Source organism: Helicoverpa armigera, chromosome 28, assembly GCF_030705265.1.
Source record: "Helicoverpa armigera isolate CAAS_96S chromosome 28, ASM3070526v1, whole genome shotgun sequence".
Taxonomy (NCBI): domain Eukaryota; kingdom Metazoa; phylum Arthropoda; class Insecta; order Lepidoptera; family Noctuidae; genus Helicoverpa; species Helicoverpa armigera.
In genome coordinates this window covers 2,614,455-2,634,953 of record NC_087147.1, presented here as the reverse complement: position 1 = coordinate 2,634,953, position 20,499 = coordinate 2,614,455, and the positions used below count along the sequence as shown (strand labels likewise).

General features: G+C 36.3%; 2 protein-coding genes across 5 annotated transcripts in view; one reads left to right on the top strand and one right to left on the bottom strand.

The window, feature by feature from the left end:
* The first annotated feature begins 2,850 nt into the window (after positions 1 to 2,850).
* On the top strand, positions 2,851 to 16,873 carry Spred (Sprouty-related protein with EVH-1 domain). 2 transcript variants are annotated; one of them, XM_064042306.1, is made up of 12 exons: positions 2,851 to 3,044; positions 7,712 to 7,842; positions 9,702 to 9,796; positions 10,335 to 10,503; positions 11,940 to 11,977; positions 12,388 to 12,523; positions 12,992 to 13,083; positions 13,553 to 13,649; positions 14,049 to 14,139; positions 14,658 to 14,769; positions 15,252 to 15,343; positions 15,782 to 16,873. In XM_064042306.1, exons 1-12 carry the CDS (start codon positions 3,025 to 3,027, stop codon positions 15,909 to 15,911), a joined length of 1,203 nt encoding a protein of 400 aa, XP_063898376.1. In that variant the 5' UTR covers positions 2,851 to 3,024; the 3' UTR covers positions 15,912 to 16,873. The 2 variants fall into 2 exon arrangements, with proteins under 2 accessions (XP_063898376.1, XP_063898375.1); XM_064042305.1 differs by having other exon boundaries at positions 2,854 to 3,044; positions 11,889 to 11,977.
* Positions 16,874 to 17,788: 915 nt separating this feature from the next.
* The window catches only part of LOC110381185 (neurotrimin), a 28,872-nt gene continuing 26,161 nt past the window's right edge, over positions 17,789 to 20,499 (bottom strand). For all 3 annotated transcript variants that reach the window (XM_064042303.1, XM_064042302.1, XM_064042304.1), the window contains one exon: positions 17,789 to 20,249. In XM_064042303.1, the coding sequence (XP_063898373.1) occupies positions 20,056 to 20,249 (194 nt within the window). In that variant the 3' untranslated portion in view covers positions 17,789 to 20,055. The remainder of the gene's footprint in view (positions 20,250 to 20,499) is intronic.

Genomic DNA, 20,499 nt, shown 5'->3' with positions numbered 1-20,499 from the left:
GTACTATTTAAAAATGAGATGGTAGGTTCGATTCCTGATTTGACTGGATTGACTTATCTAGAGAATTGTTTTTCTAGTTCATTATTTTGTACTTCTACAATATCATAACTCTAGAAAAAATCACAAAAAAAAAAAAACAAAATGACAAGTCACAGTTTCAAAAATAGAAAATCAATAAATCCATATTCAAAACTTCAGAATCCATTGTTTCACACGATGGATCATAGCGGGGCGCTATTGCACGAAAGTTCACCTAGTAACCTTTCAAATCTAGCTGTATATTATACTAGCTGTTTCACCTGCATCCTTTGGGAACTTCTGCCTGTACCCGGATAAAATATAGCCTATGTTACTCGGGGATAGTCTAGCTTCCCAACAGTGAAAGAATTTTTCAAATCGGTTCAATAATTTTAGAGCTTTTAGAGTCATCATCATCCTCCAAGCCTTTTCCCAACTATGTTGGGGTCGGCTTCCAGTCTAACCGGATTCAGCTGAGTACCAGTGCTTTACAAGGAGCGACTGCCTATCTGACCTCCTCAACCCCCTCAGCTTTTAGAGTACAAACAAAAATTGTTGCCTCTTTAATATATTACTGTATGTAGTTATATATTGAATTTATATAGGTAGGTTTATTCAATAATGATTAATCAATACAGCTTCAATATCTGTAGCCCGGATTAAATATATTTTATTTAGGTCAGTGGAAATAAAATCCGATAAGTAATTTACTTTTCCGAGAACATTTTATTCGTTAAAAAATATTATTTATTCGTAATTAAAATGTTTCAGCGCATATCGCTCTCGAAACGAAACGTTTTTATTTTAATTTCTGAATCTGAATAATAAATCATGTTATTTCGTTTTAAATACCGTCGTTTACAATTATTTACTTTATTAATTTTATTGCAGTTAGTTACAAACAATTAAGAAGTTGCTAGTTTGACGAGATTACGTCATTCTGCAAAATATGAGGATCGAACTCCCGACCTCGCGCTCAGAAAACTTAAGCTTATTTTTGGGTAGATGGGAACTTAACCGTGTTTCTTATTTTATTCCTAGGAGCATAAAAATATTCTTGATACCAACAGACAGGTACTTTCATCAGAACTAACCCAAATGAAAAAATAATGCAGGAGAAAATCATTTTCGTGATTACTTAAATTAACTTTAACAGATAGGTACCTACCTAAGTTACGTAAATTACGAACTACCTACCGACTCATGTTGTTTTACTTGGTCATAATCATCAGAAACTAACTGATATTGTCGTTAGAACTAAAAGTTAAAACTGAAAATGCATCTTTTAAAACGCGTCTCAGTTCAAAGTTCCGCGTATGAAGATTTTGGGTCAAGATTCTCAAATAAGGGCGGAAACAAACGACTATACCTTCATTTTTTTCTTACATTCCAAATATAAAAGTATCTATTGTTTTTTATAACTAGCTTTGTGTACTTCTCTTAACTTTTGAGCCAATTTAAAAAACAGTATTTAGTATAACGGGTTTCCTTTGTTCTTCATGCGGTCGACTCGATTTCCCAACATTGGTGCAAGCCATTGATAAATCTAACCAGTCGAGTCAACAGTCGACCAAACTGTTTGGAAACCACTACGTCATTCAAGCTTGTCCTACTACCGGCTTAGCTCGATTTAGGTCAACTAAAAAAAAAACTTAAATTGGCAAAAAAAAAAAAATTTTTTGCAACCCAGCAAGTTAATATTTTGCATATATGGCTAATACAATTTATATGGGTTACCTTACGTAATTTTTTTCGGTAAATTGGCTTCAAAAATAAATCCAATTATTGTTAATTTAATTAGTTTTGATGTAAGTAACATCACTAAGAAGTAGCTTAGTAGTTTTTGTACTTCCTTACCGTTAAGAAGTGGCAAGTGGTTGGGTTAATAATAATTTAATAATAATTTAAATAATTTAAATATTAGAAAAATAAAAACATTATTTTAAGAAGAATAGTCTAGTCGAGAATAACTATTTAAGTCTAGAATTTTTATTTTATTATATTTTTTTCTTTTTTTTATATACTCATACAAAAGTCAAAGATTCTTTTCTCAGGCAAAATTATTAATATTAAAATTTTTAAGTCTATTTAAAATATTATTAAAGTCAAACTCAAAATAAAAAAATAAGTCCTCAAAAAAAAATTTAAAATAATAATTTAACAGGCCAATTAAAAATCCGTGCTGACGTCACGACAAACGCGAACTACGTCACTGCACTGGCTATTAACAAAGAAAATCAGGTAACCTACTTTACGGAGGCTGCATTTACGTTTGCTGCGAATGACCTGCCCAAATATAGAGCAGCTATAAATAGAAGTTGGGGGCCCGTATGCAAGCGCCGCCTATGAATGGTGCAGGCAACCTGCATGTAGGCCACGTTGCAATGATTTGACCTATTTATTTTTCAATGGGTCGGTGCATGAACGGGGATGGGCCCATTGCGAGCCTCGCTTCATTCAGTAACAGTCGAACCCTCGAGGCCGCCGTGACCTACTTCCGCTCTCCGCTCGCGAGCCGCTAATATCGCGATTTTCGACGAGAATATTGTGTAATTTGTGTTTTTTGTGCGTGTTTCAGTGATATTTTCATAAAATTACCATCCATTTCCAAACCCCAGAGGATCAGGGCAGCACTCAAAAAAAATTGCTACCGGCAGCCTTATATTTTAAAAAGCCCGCCATTAATTTTTCTTCGCCCTGAAGGGGGTGTGACTGGTGGATTTAGAGTGTCAACGTACGTCATTGGTGGAAAAGCGATAGAGCATCCAACGGACCAATCGCGAGGCTTGACAGCAAAGTTGTGCGCGACTGACACGCCACCTGTCGCGCGAACACGCCGCGTTCATTGAATAACCCGCCCGGACTGTTATTGACGCAAGCGCACTGAGGCCCAACAAAGGGCCGAAATAAGAACGGCTCGTAAGTGAATCTGATGTATTTATGTCATAAAAATGGTGAAATCTGTGAAGTGGCGAGTAGAAATTAGGATATTCGACGTGTCGAATCATGACCGAGGCATCTGAAAAGTAAGTGGTGTATCTGTAACTCAGTTTTTGTGATTCGTGCTTCGCCCTGTTCTGGCTAGGTAGGGCTCTACCCCGGCCATTTTCCATAGCTCATGGAATGTGCGATGTGATTTATGGTGTTTTAGAAAGCTCTGTGCCCTCTCGGAGGGGTGTATAAGCGTTTAGGATGGGTTTTAGAAGCTAAAGTTGAGGATAAAATGCATACATGTTAGTGGCGACCGCCGCCCTTAAGTCAACCCTGTGTGCTGTGTAGCTAGCTATAATCAATGGAGTTGTCGTTCATTCACAATTAAAGTAGGTAACTCCTTTCGGGGTCATTTGAAGCTACTTCAATTCAAGCAAGCTGTATTGCTCAATGAATTGTTTCACTTATCGCTCGATATGAATCGCTCGCGTATTTTTCGCGCAAATCAAAACTCCTTGATTGAATGGCCAGTGTGACTTATGTCAAAAATAATAATTAAACATAGAGGTTTTATGTATTTGTCGCAATTTAAGTAACATCTGCTTATTTTGATAATTAGCTAATTTAATTCTTTGGACAAGATTATTAGATGAACAATTTTTTAAAAGTAGTTCCTTCATCTAACTGCCTATTAAAATTGTCCCATACAAGATGAGCTTAACTATAATTAACCAATTGAAATTAATTGCATACAATTCTTTAATCAAGCTATATCTTCAAGCTTTCAGAATAACAATGTATGACTTTCAAGTACATAGACAACTTACAGATGCTTATCATTTATTATCACATCTTATTCAATAATCAATATGATAATACAATTTGATTGTACTAAACATGTTTTACTATCAAAACTTTCAATAAGTACCTACTGCTTACTGTAATCATCTAAGTTCAGACATGAACAAGATACTAGACATATGTATAGTACTTAAAAATAAATTATATTAGTCTATGTGCTGTAATAAACACTTAGTTGAATTTTCAAAAACATGTCATTAAAAAAAAAAACATGACCTCTAGTTGACTGTCAATGAAGGCCCCAAGCTTTCAGTTTGCCCATATAATCAGTAATAGACATCCAAATACATAATATACAGTACATTGAACACAAAAAAATGCCAATATAAAGTACAAGAATAATGTCGTTTTTTATATAATAACTATTAGAGATGTTTTTCTTGTTATAGTGTTTTATAACAACACATATTTCTCTTATAATAAAGCATAACTGAAATAATATAATAAAGAATAACTGTGCCCAACAGTGGGACGACGAAAAGGCAGGTGATGATGATGAATTCAGAGGTTCATAAATACTCAACAGCTTTTGTCTATGAAATAAGGTTCTAATACTGTGTTTCATAGACTGAAGCTCAGCTTTTGTTGTAGTCATCCACATTCATCTGCCTAGCCTTTTTCAACTTTTTCAACTATATGTTTGGGTTGGATTCCAATTTAAGAGGATGCCAATACTTGGATAAAGTTAAAGTCATTTTGGTGACTTCATCAGCTGGACAGCCTTTTCTCAACTATGTTGGAGTAGGCTTCCAGTCTAACCGAATGCAGTTGAGCACTAGTGTGTTAAGTTCAAAATATTCTCAGTAATTATATGGCCTTTTTTGTAATGAAAACAGTTTAAACTTGTAACTTTCATATTTAACCAACATTGCAAAAATAATCTTCCTCCTGCCCTGTTCCCAATTCAATACAAGATTCATGTTTATTTTCTTAACATATAAGTAAGTAAGCATAATCATAAGACAATACTTAAGTATCTAAGTTTCATAACTTTTATTTTATTTCGTTTCGATATTTGACTTAACGATAATATTAACAAAACCTAAACACAAAATTGATTAGACATATTTACATCTGACTTTCCTGATTCGAACCTATTTGCTGTTGATTATAGTTATTTTAAATATCTTGTACCTGACATAACTTCATGCGTTTTCCTTCCTATCACAATGTGATGTGAATCACGTATACATGATTTCGCATTAGATCAAATTTATTTACCCTAAACACATTGTGATCACCCGGGCATAACGTACAGGCCGATCGAAGGTTAAGCAACACATAGCGCGGTTGGTCCGTGGATGGGTTCGGAAAACTTTTTAAGGTTCCCGGCTCCTGTATACATTTAACAGATGTTACAGGTACTCAGCCAGAAAGTACGATCAGTCCTATTAAGAGGTATCAGGTTGCTCAGGCAACCGAGTTTCCTCAAGTCTTTCAGACTGGCAGTCGGGCTATGTAAGATACTGACCAATGTAGCTGCATCGTTTAAAATTAAAGCCGACTTCATCATACATAGTTAGAAAAGGCTAGGCTGGTGATCAACCGATCATTATCAATGCCTCCCAAACGAACGCCTGTTACGCAGGTCTTTTGCAGGCCTTTATTCAAAATGGCTACTGCATATTATAGTGCATTTTTGACGACTGCAGTCTAGACTGGCTATTTCTGCATCAAAATCGATTGGTCACTTAAGACAGCTGTCTTTCCCATCTTATGTGTATGTCTTGCAAAGGTGATGAGTTCAGATGTACAGTAGAAAGTACCTAGCATTACCACTGTTTGTATAACACTAACAACTATAAAAAATAGATCGAAAACGCTTTTGAGCCATATTCCTGCCGGGGCTGCGGGATTGTTCGAAAGAGTTACCGCGGCCCTGGTACATAAAAGGCCTCCTTCAGAACACGATGGTTTTCAGTCAGTGAGAGTCTGACACTCCCTCACCGCTGCTAACCCACAGCGGGAGGGGTCATTTGATGATTTTTGACGTCGTTAAAAAAGCCATACTTGTGTTTGTAGGTAAATGTACAATGTACATTCACACATCGTACATACATACATTGTACATACACATTGTTTTCGTAGGCGTAAACTCATAAGTGCTACCTCAGCCCTGCTGAGGGATTGTTCGAAAGAGTTACCGTGGCGCTGGTACATAAAAGGCCTACGAAGGAACATGGTGGGTTTTAGGTATGAATTGGTCTACCGCTTTCGACCCATCTACCTATCTACACCGTCCGTGCTAAGTCCCCTGTTTTTCTCATCTAATGGCTGGGCATCTGAAAAAACTTTGTAAAACGCCTTATAATAATAGTATTACGTATTACCCCATTTTAATAGTAGAAGAGCCTCTATAGTCTATAGAAACCGCGTACATGTTGGATGCAGTGAGGTGTAACTTGCACATCAGACCCCTTGTAGCCTCTCCCTGCTCCAGAGAGCACGTTAAACCCTCCTAGATCGATACTTAGGGGATACAACATATCCTATAGTAAGTGACGTTATTTATTCAAAAGTAACTGTGTCGGTTTGTCAGGCTTTTATGGTAAACGGCTGAAGGGATTTGGGTAAAGTTGGATTTGATAAAGCTTCATTCATGCTTCTTTTGTCTTTGTCAAAATCATAAGTAAACGGTGGCTGCGTTTAAAGGCGACCACTTGCCTTTATCCTAGAAATTGAAGTGAAAAGAGATAAGGGCCCAATATGATTCGATGTTATTATTTAGTGTCAGAGTTTTCTCAAATCCACCTGACGGCCTCTGACGTGGAATTGTAACAACGACTGCTACTGAGTAGCAGCATTCATGGACGCCAGCTTTACAAGCCCTCTTAGGCACTGGAGTCACAGTTTAATGAAACATGTGGTAATTTCCTATCGTAAAAAGACCGTTAGAATAATAACGCAGCAAAAAAACAGTAAAATAAACTGCGTTCTTCAATAGCATTGCGGATGCATCAATGTCTAACTAGTGGCCGGTTTTATGACACGCCCACTGAGCTCCGTAATAGCCCATTTCCTTCATTTGACTCATAGCGACAAAAGTTGCTTAACTTACCGGAGATTGTCACCTAATTCTCACTAAATTCAACAGCATCAGGCTTTTTATTGTCCCACTGCATGGCACAGGCCTCTTCTCGTAAATAGAAGGAATGAGCCTTAATCACCACGCGTGCTCAAGACCAGATGGGTGATTGATTTAGGTGTTTAAAGTCCAGGTTTTCACAAGAGGTTTTCCTTCATCTTTACTCAGTCGTTGATGTCCAAGATATACTTCGAAAGTACATACATATAACTTATTGTAGAAAAGTTACATTGGTCAGTTTATAATGTAAATCGATGTTATAGTGCAATCGAATTCGATGGTAAATGATTGTAATACCTCTCTTAGTTGTCATACTGCTGCGAAACATACGTAATCAGGCTAATCCTATGGTTGTACACAATAAGTTATGTAAGTATATGCTATTTTTAGGCATATTTAGTTATACCCGCCATGACGTAAATAATTAGGTACGTTACAAAAGAACTATTCAGAAACGACAAAAATCGTCAAATGCAATTTACCTGGGATTAAGCTGGTAATCAGCTGCATTCGGTTAAATTGGAACCCGGCCTTTACATAGGAAAAGGCTAGGCAGATAAACATTAAAACACTTTGAATGGCATTTCTGGTTTTCCACTTTTCACATACAAGTTGTGTATAGAATCTCCAAGTGCATACTGATTGATTTACGATTAAAGTTACACCATTAAGAAAGGACCATACAACCTATGTGGAGCAATGGCTGACACGATGATGATAATGAACCATTTTTCATAGGTTTAGAATTGAAAGAACAGGGCAAGCACTTACAATATGTACCCTATCACCTCTACTACAAGCTCCATTATCCCACAGTGCCTATTTGGTGCGGGTGCGAGCGCAGGTGATGTGTCGCGACGAGGGCACGGGCGGCTGGGTGGCGCTCGGGGGCGGCGGGCTTGCTGATGTTATGGTGGGGAAGCGAGCCCGCGCCCATAGGTCTTCAGGTAAGTTGGAGGAAGCTTGGTTTTACAGGATCTACAGCTTTTTGTTGCTACGTTTATTATGTAGTACCCTCAGGAAACTCCTTTTTCTAATCGGTCGTGAAGTTCCTGAGACTGTCGCGTTGAAACTAAAAAACTCATCTTCTTTCTAATATAGATAGATTCCTCACACAATTGATACCGTGTCATCTATAATAGTCCCAAACAAAGCAGAGCTTATTAAACTTTTTATTTGTAAATACAGAGATACACATTATTTATTTTAGGAAACAGCTATACAAAAAAAGAATAGCTCATGCATAAAAAGACAAAAAGCCAATTACAGGTTTTCACGAATAACCATAGCATAAAACACTTATAGCTAATCAGCTGATTTTAACTATTAATATAATGAGTATTAATAAATATTATACATAAATGCACTCATTTTTTTTGGCAAATATAATGTGAAAAAAATCTAAATATCGAGAGTTTAATCAACATCAAACTTGTTGTTATAAACTTAATATAAAAACAACTTATAAATGTTACAATCATGTGGGTGTGACCTCTTCCTTATATAAAACATTATTAATGCATTCGAAAGTTAGGTATTGCTAAACACTAAGTAGGTAGGTGTACAGGATGTTAGAATATAAGGATTGGGCAACTTTCAAAACAGCTGAATAAGGCAAATGATTATTTAGTCCCTCACTTAAAAGTTAGTATTATTCTATATTGCCCACAAGTACATTTTGACACACGGAAAATAGAGATTTCATCTACAAAAAAAAAATTATCTACATACATACTTAGTTTCTTTGTGGTAATGACAAAACTGAATACGATTCCCAAATAATCTACTAAATAAATCGGAGGTTAAATTAAATGTACGTATTAATAACATAGAGGGCGGTACCAGTTGTCCAAAAAATCTTTTTTTGTCACTGTACATTAAAAGTAAGCGCCAATCAACATATGAATCATTATAATGAATGAGGATCTTAACATCCATTGTTCAATAACTATGTATGTAGGTACATCAAATATTTAAATTAGTACCCTTACATGGTTTGTATTTTTTAAGCTGGGTACTCACTTAGCAGTGTAGCACGTAACGTATCAGATACGGTATCAAGTGAGTACGTAGGCACGAGCCCGCTGCGAGCCGCTCGCGCGTGGAGCGCTGGAAGCTCGCAGTGAGTTTCACTGCGAACACAAAGGCGGCTCCCACCTGCAGGATGATGCCGTATCTGATACGTTACGTGCTACACTGATAAGTGAGTACTCAGCTTTATGTAACTATGATGCATAATGTAATAAATATAATTTCAAGGGTATGTCATTCAGTCATTGTGGTTTCATTAATTAAGCCGTGGCGGTAGAATATGGCTTGTCTTTGAATTAACAGGAAAAAAACAAAACATTAATTTTAAGAAGTTAATTAGGTATGTGACTAAAATTGTAGTCAATGACTGATGTGTGTATGTTATTAAAATTGTAGACAATGACTAACTAATGCAATAAATATATCAAATTAGCTACATAAAGTTAAATCTCCTGTAAAGTGTATTTTTTTTTTTTTTCATTATGAAAAGCTGTCTGTCGACTTGACTATTGATTATCACCATTATCGTGGAATTACTTCCTCGATAAATGGACTACTTAACACAAAAATCAATTTCTGAGATCAGCACGTTTAAACGAACAGTTCCTTCACCTTTTGAATATTAGTATTAGTGGAGTTTCTTGCCGGTTCTTCTCCATAAGACCCACTCTTTGTAACCGCGCAACTAGCTTGACGTTTCTCAAGCACCTGTAATAGGTCTATATGAAATAAAAATCTTTGACTTTAGCTATTAATAGCTAAAATGTATTTCCAGCTGGGGGTGACAGCAATGGCGACACGACTTCATCATCGGCTACCGCACCTACACACGAGTACTTCATACACGGGAAGCGAATCAGCGATAATATGGTAACATACCGCACTATTAACATTTTAACATAATAGGCGTGAAGGCTTTACTTGTGAGATGACGGCAGATAGAAGAGTATGGAAGAAGAAAACATGCTGCGCCGACCCCAAATAAAACTGGGATAAGGGCAGTAGGAGAACAAATGGAGATTTTAATTAGTCCGTCTTTTCTAATTAGTAATATTGGACACTTATTTTAAAATGTTAACAAAGCATAAAAATTACTAAGAAATTGTAACAAATTAAGGGCTTGGTGGGTAAGTAAGGAACTTGTGACGTCACGTTCAAGTAAAAATTAACCGAAAAGTGACATACTTGACACAAAATTCAAACGTGTTGTATCTTTCATTGTGTGAAAAAAGAACAAATACCTACCTGCCCTTTATTTTAGGGGTTATTTAAAAGGGGGACTAATCACTCTTTTCATTCACCATACCTATTCCAACCTTCTGAATTCTGATTAAATTCCACATTTTCTTCAAACAAACTCTTCATCATTGCATACCAAACTACAAATCCACCTTTTCTGCCGTTCCAGGTGGTTCTAGAATGCACGATAAAGAAAGATTTCCAGTACAACAAGGTGATGCCGACTTTCCACCACTGGGTGACGGACGAGAAGCGCTTCGGTCTGACCTTTCAGACGGCGGCTGATGCCAGGGCGTTCGACAAGGGCGTCAGAACGGCTATCGAAGAGTTGTTAGACGGTAAGCTTTTGTGTGGAGGTGGTCATTCTTCAGAACAGGTTGTTGGGGTATTTTAAGAGATGCCATAACACTAGGAAGTGGTGAAAGCAGAACTTTTTGGGGGTGCTGTAATTTTGACGTGAAAAAGTGCTAAAAAGTAGTCTACTTTCAATAAACGTTTTTTACTTTCATGTAATAATTAATTTTAGAAGGGAATTAGTATTTTTTGCCATGATTTTTGGGTCTATGGGTATGCTTATTAGGTCTAGTGTAGCTTACATACATAATGTGGAAGTAATATTTTTTTATAGTCTCTGGTATATATTTCACACAATTCCTATAATTAAGTGAAACATACGCACTAAAAAAACTAAAGGGCGCGAGAATACACTGAATATTATGAACTTTTTATAGAAAAATTACATACATACTCTCCATACAAAATACTTTCAACTTTCTAGTGAGTGTAAAAGCAGGTCTGAAATATTCTGAAGAATGATTATTTAGCTTACGTATTAGCTTTGGCTGTGCTGGTCCATGTATTATTATAAATAATATGTATGTGCTTGCAATTTCAACGTCATTTTATTTAATTATTCGAACATAGATTTAGGGCGTGGCCCTTATGTACAGTTGTGCTTGTAATATTAGTCTTTAAGTTTTAATGTAGTTTCTTCATTGTTAAAACATAGGGTTATGTATGAAGGCTGTCTATAAAGTTTATTTTTTCGGTCATGAAATGATTGCTATTTTTGTAACTTGGTACGTATTCTTAATTTTATTTAAAGCATTGTTTCATATGTGATTATTTTTTCTAATTATTCTAAATATATTGCGATTCGATTTCGCTTCATAAAACTTTCATTGGTTTTATACAAAAATATTATTTTTAATTTTAATATTCTTATAGCCTAATGCCTATTGTACTAGCTATATACCGCTGTGTGTACTATATAATGAGGAACTAATTTATCTAATGTGCTTTCTTTTGCCTCATCTACCGTATACTGGATTCCTACACGGTGAGTTGTAAGATAACATGAGATTTTTCCTATTCCAGGAGCTGTAATTGTTTTTTAGGGCAAAACCTGCGCTAGATACCAACTGTTTTAATTTTATAGTAGACATTTGGTGCATTTTTAACTGTCGTAATAGTTGAAAATAAAAAATTAAGTATTATTTGTACATTCAAATTCATATTCTAAATGAGCTTTTAATAGAGTACCAAAAATATTTTCTTGAAATGTTTGTATTGCGCACCCGGACGGAACTATGTTGCCTATTTACTTACTGCCAAGATTCATCAAAATTCTAACCTACACATATATGGATACACACTCACTTTCTCCTTCATAATATTAGTGATAGTGTGATAATAATACAATAGAATATATTAATATTTAAAGGTTTGGGCGGGGCGTGGCCATCACTTCACGCGTACAAAAAACACAACCCAGCACCGAAAGACGACGACGAAGAACATAATATATTCGAGGTAAGCTGTTATTATAATATTTATATACGTAGGTTATTTTCGGTATTTGGAGGATAAGCAGGGATGTAGGTGGTTGAAAACTTTGGTGACAAATTGTATTTAATCGATACCATTGAATAGCGTTTAGATAGTTTATGCGTTGTGATTATCATTGTTAGTTAAAATCACGTTGTTAATTAGGTAATAGAAGAGAAGAGTTTAAGAGTTTAAATTCTGTAAATTTGGGCATTTGTTGCTACTCTATATCATCATCATCTGATGACCTTATAAAGCACACAAGGTATACTTGCCTGAAATCGAGTCGAGCCTGCACACTCGTTCTGTAGAGGCCTTTACCCATTTGATCACCAAGACTTGCCAATTAATACTCCCTATATTTAAAATAATTTCTTTATTTTCCTCATTTCCAGTGTCTGAACCTGCCGTCGGAGTCCCGCTCGAGCTCGGAGAACTCGACAGCGTCCCGTGCGAGGCGCCGTCCTCCCGACGACATCACCCAGACACCCATACTGTCCGCCATCACGCTGCCCCGACATCCGCTCTCAGGTACACATCCCGACGACATCACCCAGACACCCATACTGTCCGCCATCACGCTGCCCCGACATCCGCTCTCAGGTACACATCCCGACGACATCACCCAGACACCCATACTGTCCGCCATCACGCTGCCCCGACATCCGCTCTCAGGTACACATCCCGACGACATCACCCAGACACCCATACTGTCCGCCATCACGCTGCCCCGACATCCGCTCTCAGGTACACATCCCGACGACATCACCCAGACACCCATACTGTCCGCCATCACGCTGCCCCGACATCCGCTCTCAGGTACACATCCCGACGACATCACCCAGACACCCATACTGTCCGCCATCACGCTGCCCCGACATCCGCTCTCAGGTTTATATCTGACCAGTATGTAAAACTAAACCCAAATAACCTTGTAATACCCCTTAATGTAGATTATGTATAGACTTAATATTAACGTAACATGTTGTTATGTTTCAGACTCGTTGAAGCAGTACGAAGCGCAGTACGACGATAAGCTTCACGTGGAAGACTCGGATCCTGATCGCTGTCCCTACGTACATCTGTCTGCAGTAAGTTATTATATTTTATAGCTTCTTGAATGGTCACACTAAAAGTACTGTAGCGCGTAGTGCGTTAGGGATCGGGATCTCGGGTACATTTTAATAAAAAGTCCTTGGGAACTTTAAACTTTTGTATATTGGCTCGATGTTAGAAGTGACAACTTCAATATAAAACCTATTCTGACCGCAAAAATATTGAATAAAAACTATGTACTCAATCGAGTATTTAACCTCTACAGTACACACTGTAGACTAAACAGTCGACCGATGGTAGTTTTTTTGTAAGAAAATCGTCAATTCAATTAAATCAAAGATTGTTGTTCTATTAAGAGAAAGCGCTAGCATAGCGAGCGCGAAGTTGTTTAGAGATTAAAAATACTCGTCTGCGTCCCGCCCGCGCTCCCATCGGGCCACCCCGAGCCCCCTTCTAAATCAAACTCTGACAGATTTTTCTAATAAATAACATTTGTTTCTGCAGGTGCACGAGTACACATACCCGGCGGTGGGCGCGGGCGTCATCAGCTCGGAGAAGTCGTCCCCCAACACCAAGCCGCCGCTGCTCAAGCGGGACTCCGGTAAGAAAAATAATAATTTATACTAGTTTCATAATATTCGTATTTCTTCATTAATAACATGGTGGAAAATCATCAAAAACAGACTGTTTTATAATTATCTTACAAACTAGTATAAAAAAATATAACCTGAAATCTATCTACAGAATTACCATTGTCACCAAAAATATTGAAAATCTTGTAACCCATAAAATACAACTTACAAGCTATACAAATCTCTTCTGATATGCATGTATGTAAACTTCACTAAGCATCTCCAGGTATTTGTCTTAAATAAAAAAGCAGTACATATTTGTCCTATTTTATGATAAAAATAAATAAATGGGCTGCATGGAACTCATAGAATGAAGAAGTTCAATGTTCAGACTAATATAACTAATATCATCTCGTATACTCTTGCAGGGTCTATAAAGAAAGGCGGATACAGCAGTGCTCCGCCGCCGCTGCCCGACAAGAAGCCCACCGAGACGTTTCAGGCTAGGATCAAGTGCAGGTACGTCTATCTTTAATTATTTATCTATTTGGACAAATAAATTGTCATTGTAGATGTTACGGGCAACTTGAGAAGTCTGGCCCTATGTGATCGGCCTGCATACATAAACCCCATGTCACGTGGGGAATTTGATTATAATTTCATGATCACTTTTCTCTGTCAGTATGAAAACTGTGGTAGGAATAAGGGCAAATATTATGTTGGTGTATGGTCAATATTATAAAATAAATTAAATTAAGTGTTATAGGGCTAATTTCTTTCGAACTATCTGACTGGGATTTTCTTTTCGAGATTTTGTGGGATGTGTGCATTGCAGTGTGTTCTTATTTTTGTTCTACGAAAAATAAGTATCTGAGTATCGAACATGTATCTTGGCATAATTTGAAATGGCCCGATTCTTTATTTTGGACTGATGTCTGTAAGTTACATTCTGTAGAAAATGTTTGTATAGTCTTTAAGTTACAAACGAACAAAACAATTATTTTTTATTATATTTTTCATTTTAATTGTTACCACAGACACTGTCACGAGTGGTACCTGGAGAGCGCGAACCGCGCGGGCGCGTGCGAGTTCGCGCCCGACTGCTTCCGCTCCTGCATCGACTGCGTCTCCTGCATCAAGTGTGCTCAGGTAACTTCCAACACTAGCACCAACACTAGCTTCTGCCAGCGGTTTCATCCGCATACCCCACGGGATGCCACACATGCTGTTCCCATGAACTGCATGAACCTGAACAAATAGTAGCCTATGGTCTTCCTCGAGAAATGGTCCACAGCCATCAGCATGTGAGAGCATAGTGCGGAAGCATTTGCGCAAACACAGTATGCAGGCTCACATAGCCCGATGGGACGGGAATCCGAAACGACCGGAACGATAAGGGGGAGGACCGATATTTACGTGCTCTCCGATGCAAGGATAAATCAATCACCACCTTCCAGACTGCTTTGTGAAAGTTTCTAAAACCCAAAAAGCGATTTCGGCCCAACCCGGAAATCGAGCCCGAGACTTCAGTCATTGTAGTCGTGCTTGCTATATATTAGTATAGATATAGCTCACTTAATTTCCTAAGCTACGCGATCAATAATATTCACCATCAACATGTAATGTTTCAGTGTATGCTGTACCACTGCATGTCGGACGCGGAGGGGGACTTCGCCATGCATCCCTGTGCTTGTGCACCGCCTGATGATGCCTGCACTAAACGGTATGTATCTTGTATACAATTATGTAACGCTACCTTAAAGTCATAATCATCATTTAACGTGGTAATTTAACCGCGATAAAATCCGTAAAAGTAGTTTTTTTACATGTCTAATATTTGCGTAAGTGTCAGAAATCATCATTGTCACTTGCTTAGAATGTTCCTAACTGTGTTGGGGTCGGCTTTCAGTCTAACTGGATGCGTTCAGTCTCAGTGTTTTACAAGGAGCGACTACCTATTTGACTTCCTCAACCCAGCTATCTGGGCAATCCAATAGCCAGATGGTTTTGACTACCCAGATGGTCACCTAGCCAAGGACCGATCCCGCCAAGTGTTGCTTAACTTTATGATCGATTCGCGTGGATTCGACAGGGCCTCAAGTTATTCTACTAAACTTGTACTAATGTACATATCATTATTATATTCCTCCGTCTCCCGCAGTTGGGTAGGCGTATCACTACTATCTCTGCTGGTGCCGTGCCTGTGCTGCTACGCGCCGCTGCGCTGCGTGCACCGCGCCGCCCGCGCCGCGCGCCTCGCCGGCGGCGAGCACGCGCCCGCGCCCGCCTAGCGCCTGCCCGCCACACGCCAGCCACGACGAACACACTGCTGAGGACATCGTCAGCAAGATAATTGTAACTAGTTGTGATGCTCTTAACATCTAGAAGAGTAAAATGTACACATCTGCGTTATGCTGATGGTATTAACAAGTGATGCTTCTTACATTGTGATGCTCTTAACATCTTGAGAAGTGCGATGCTCTAAAAAGACACATTTGCATTATGCTGGTGAACTTACCAAGTAATAATTGTGATGGTTTTAACATCTTAAGGAGTGATGCTCTATCTTCGTAATATGATGCTCGAAAAGTAAGACATTTTGTAAATGTGACCTTGTACAACATACTTTCAATTACATATTGAAATCGCATCTTGAGCTATGAAGTGATACTGACTTTCAACATCTTGATAACATTATGATGCATGAAAAGGATAAATTGTGTAAATGTTAACACAAAAATTGTCAACACCTTGAAAAAAGAAATTATATAAATATGAATATCTACAAATATTGTCAGCTGTAACGTTATGAATGAATACTTGTCAAGTCAAATAAAGATTGGTATAGAAATGATAAAAATGTTGATGAACAAACAATATGCGGTAAGATAAAAATAAATGTTGAAAAGAAAATCATAAATGTTATCTTGAACAAAACTTATCACAATTATGGATGGAGATGGAACTCACAACTTCTCGATCTGCAAACACCTTGAGCATTGGGTTACCAAAGCAGCATCTTGTAACAACATCAAAAAGAGCATCACACAATAAAAATGCATTACAATGGATTGCATAAAAACGCAGGTGTATTAACAACTACAAAGTGGTTGGGCGTTCGGCACGCAGTGTACTGCAGAATATAATATGAACACCTTGAATTGGACACGATTTCACCAATGATAGATGGGAATATGAAGATTGAAACGATCGGAGAAAGAGTGAAATTTCACTTCTAAGAAAGAAAGAAAGATTGGTGGATCATGTGGATTATTTGTCAAAGGAATGACTTGAAAGTCAAATAAAACATTGATGTTTTGTTAAGAACGAAGATTTTTTGAAGAATTTGAAAATCCGCATGAACATAATATTTCCGCCAAGATGAGATCGTTTTGAAAGAGAAAAGGAACTATCATGATATAAATGCATCAGATAAAATAAAAACATAAGTTTAAAACAATCACATCGAACCGTTTTAAAAACCGTTATAGAAACGCATAACGTTTGAAATAACGGTTACCCGCTTACATTCAAATAGTGAAACTTCGATAATATTTCGCGGTATTTTGATAGAGAGCGCCATTTTGGCCAATAGCATCCATTTTAAGCAATAAGTGTTATTAATAAAAATGCACACAAGAAAATCATGCATAAATAAAAAAAAAACAAGTGATTTATTTCCAATAGATGTACGTATTTTTAGATCTGAAACACATGTTAAACCTCTATAGTATTAAATCTTTTTTTTGTGAAGCAAGGAGTGGTAAAAGCCAGTGAGGCCAGTGTTGCAAGACATTTTTCTATGATAGCAACACTGAACGTGAAGTGACAATGTGGTTACCACATGAAACATTTTTTGGGGTGGCAACGTTTTTCTTTTCGCTTTTTTATACCCAGTGTCAAGTTTATAGTGTTGCTGTGTATGGTGTTGCCACTGTAAGGACTTATTCGGTGTTTAGCGAAATATTCGCACGAATTGGCTTATCAATTCGCCATGGTCTCGATATAACGTGTTGGGCTACAATTCGCTTTTTTACATTTATTTCTACACCCAGCACTAGTATATTAAATCGTTATATTGTGCCATAAATATGTATGTTTTTTAAAAGATCTGTTTCTTTACAATTTCTGTCTTCCATGACTTAAATTTGATTTTTAAAAGTTGTTATTAAAATGGTCGGATTTGTTAATTCGCGATGAGTTGTTATGTCGAGAATAATATGCTATTTCTATTCTTTGATGTAATCATAACAAAGTATATGATATACAAAATGTTAACATATCCCATTCATTGTTATATATTTAACATTTTAACGCTTCTTTACTTGTCTAGCCTAAGTTTAAATAACACAAACATTAGTTTCAGTTCAAATTCGAAATGTTTCGTATTTAAATCTATAATTTCTTGTCATTAAATTATTTAAATTTAGGCTAGATTTTTTAAAATATTTGTACTATAGATTACGCATTCTTTTTAATTAGAATTATTTGAAAATACGGGTAGTATTGTTACCTAGACAGTGGCATTTTTATTTCAAAGTTGTAATTTTTTCTATAATTATTATTACCTAAAAATTAATGTGTATTGTAAATTTTAATATTCGTAATGTCATTGAAACAAAACGTCATATTTATTATTAGTGTTAAAGTATAGTTGACATTAATCCGTTGGTTGAAATTAAATATAATATCAATGTTTCAAATAATTATGTACGTTTACAATATAGTTTTTAAGTAAAAAAAAAAGTTTTTTATAAACTCACACAAACATACAAACACATTTTTTCACCGTACAAAACTAATGTTGTCTAGTCTATGGATCAGTATTTTTTCCAAAATCATTCACATTCTATTTTTGTTAGTTGAATTCGAAAAAATAAAATGACCAAAATGTTTTTGTATATTTATAAATAAGAAAATATTCGCGAAAATGGTTCTGGTTACCTGTTTATGAGGTGTCGCACTCAAATCAAATTCAAAAACACATTTTGGCAAAGCAATATTTAATAACGAATTATAAATATAAAATCTTCTAAGTTTTTGTAAGATAAGAGGGCTCACTTATGAAAATTACAAAAGATTTTATATTTCTATTTGTGTTTGCGATCTTTGGATCGCAGGCGCGAATATAAGTCAGGATCGAATTGTTTAAATAAATATAAGTAAAGTCAGGTTTAGAAGTAATACTGGAGTTTCTAGTGTTTCACCTCTTCACAGCAAAACGCCTGAACCTTTTTCGTAAAAATTTGTTACTCCGTACAAGTGAAAAATTTAATATTGTATCAAAATAAGTAAATGTATTCAATGTTTAATTATAATAAAAATAATGTATTTTAACTGTTTTTTAACGTAAATAAAACATCATATTGGTCGATAGAAATCGATCGATAATTTAGTTAATATGAAGAGACTTAACAAATATTTACTGTAGTAAATTTTAAGAATAATTATTAAATGAAGTATCTGTGTTTAGTGTCTCTAAGCGTATTGGTATCAAATTTGATTAAAAACCAAAGTTATGTGTAAAAGAAGGCTTGTGCATAAGCACAGCCTGATATGGTTGTTTAAAAATGATGATAAATGTATTGAAAAATATGAAATAAATAATCGTACATAACATGAGTTGTTACTTATTTCTCTCCAGTTCACACACCATTAACTAGATAAGAAAATAAACAAATGTTCAAAAATATATTTATTATGTACATCAATAGAAAGGAACTTTGTGAGATAGAAAACATTAGTTCCTTGAAATAATCCCATTTCGTGCACTTTCTGGCAAGAAAACTGCTATACTAAATTAATTCGTCTTATAAAATATTTTTACATTTACAACACTTTCGAAGTTATGAAACTATTTCTAAATGTTACTAGTTAAAATAAATATTATAATTCTCAAAGGACTTAATTAACTTAATAGTAGCTATATACTTATTTCTTTTACATATATAAATATTTTGCTTACACATTATGTCATTAAAAAAATCATTCAATGAATGCAGCAAATTATAAACTTAGTTTTTGCCTTTTGGCTATGGGATTGTTCGAAAGAGTTACCGCGACCCTTGCATAAAAGGCCTACGGTGCAACACGACGGTTTTTAGTCAGTAGGAGTCTGACACCCCCACACCGTCTCAACCCACAGCAGGAGGAAGTCATTTGATGATTTTTGACGTCGTTAAAAAAAAAGTTTTTGTCTTTTACTGATAAATGTTGCCACTTCATAAAATTAGACAGAATCACAAACTTATCACGGTGATTTCATAGAGTCTAGAATTTGAATACAAATTATTTTCTTTTAAAAAATAAGCATCCTGCATCGCTCATCGCAGACGGGTAAAAAGGGAGGGTAATTTTCCGCAAGCCTACTTCTTTTTATTTTGTCACATTTTAATTTACAAAATTACTTAACTATGACGATTTATTTCTTACAAATCAGCTAAATATTAACAAAATACAACATGAAACTAAGATGGCGGACGCACACATAGTTTCCCGCGCTCCGCTTGACAGTTCGTTGAGTCGTTCGAAAATCTGCGCTTGTGTTATGTTGTACGCTTCCGGTTCCGTTTCTACTAATATTGGAGTTATTTCTGAGTAGTCTGCTGTGGAAGGCTTCGTCCTACCGGCTGGGAAACAAAAATAAATAGGTTTTAAGATGTTGTGTAATGTTTAGCATTGTCGGATTGCCGTCCCATCGGGCTATGAGAGTGAAGGAATAGTGAGTGCACCTGTGTCCAAGCAAATGCTTGTGCACTATAATATGTCCTGCGTAGTTGGCTGATCTTTTTAGAGAGAAAAGACTCGTGACCGACATTCGGTCTAGCCGCCTGTATTTTTAATGTTTGGCAATTTACAAACGAATAATGAAGATGATCT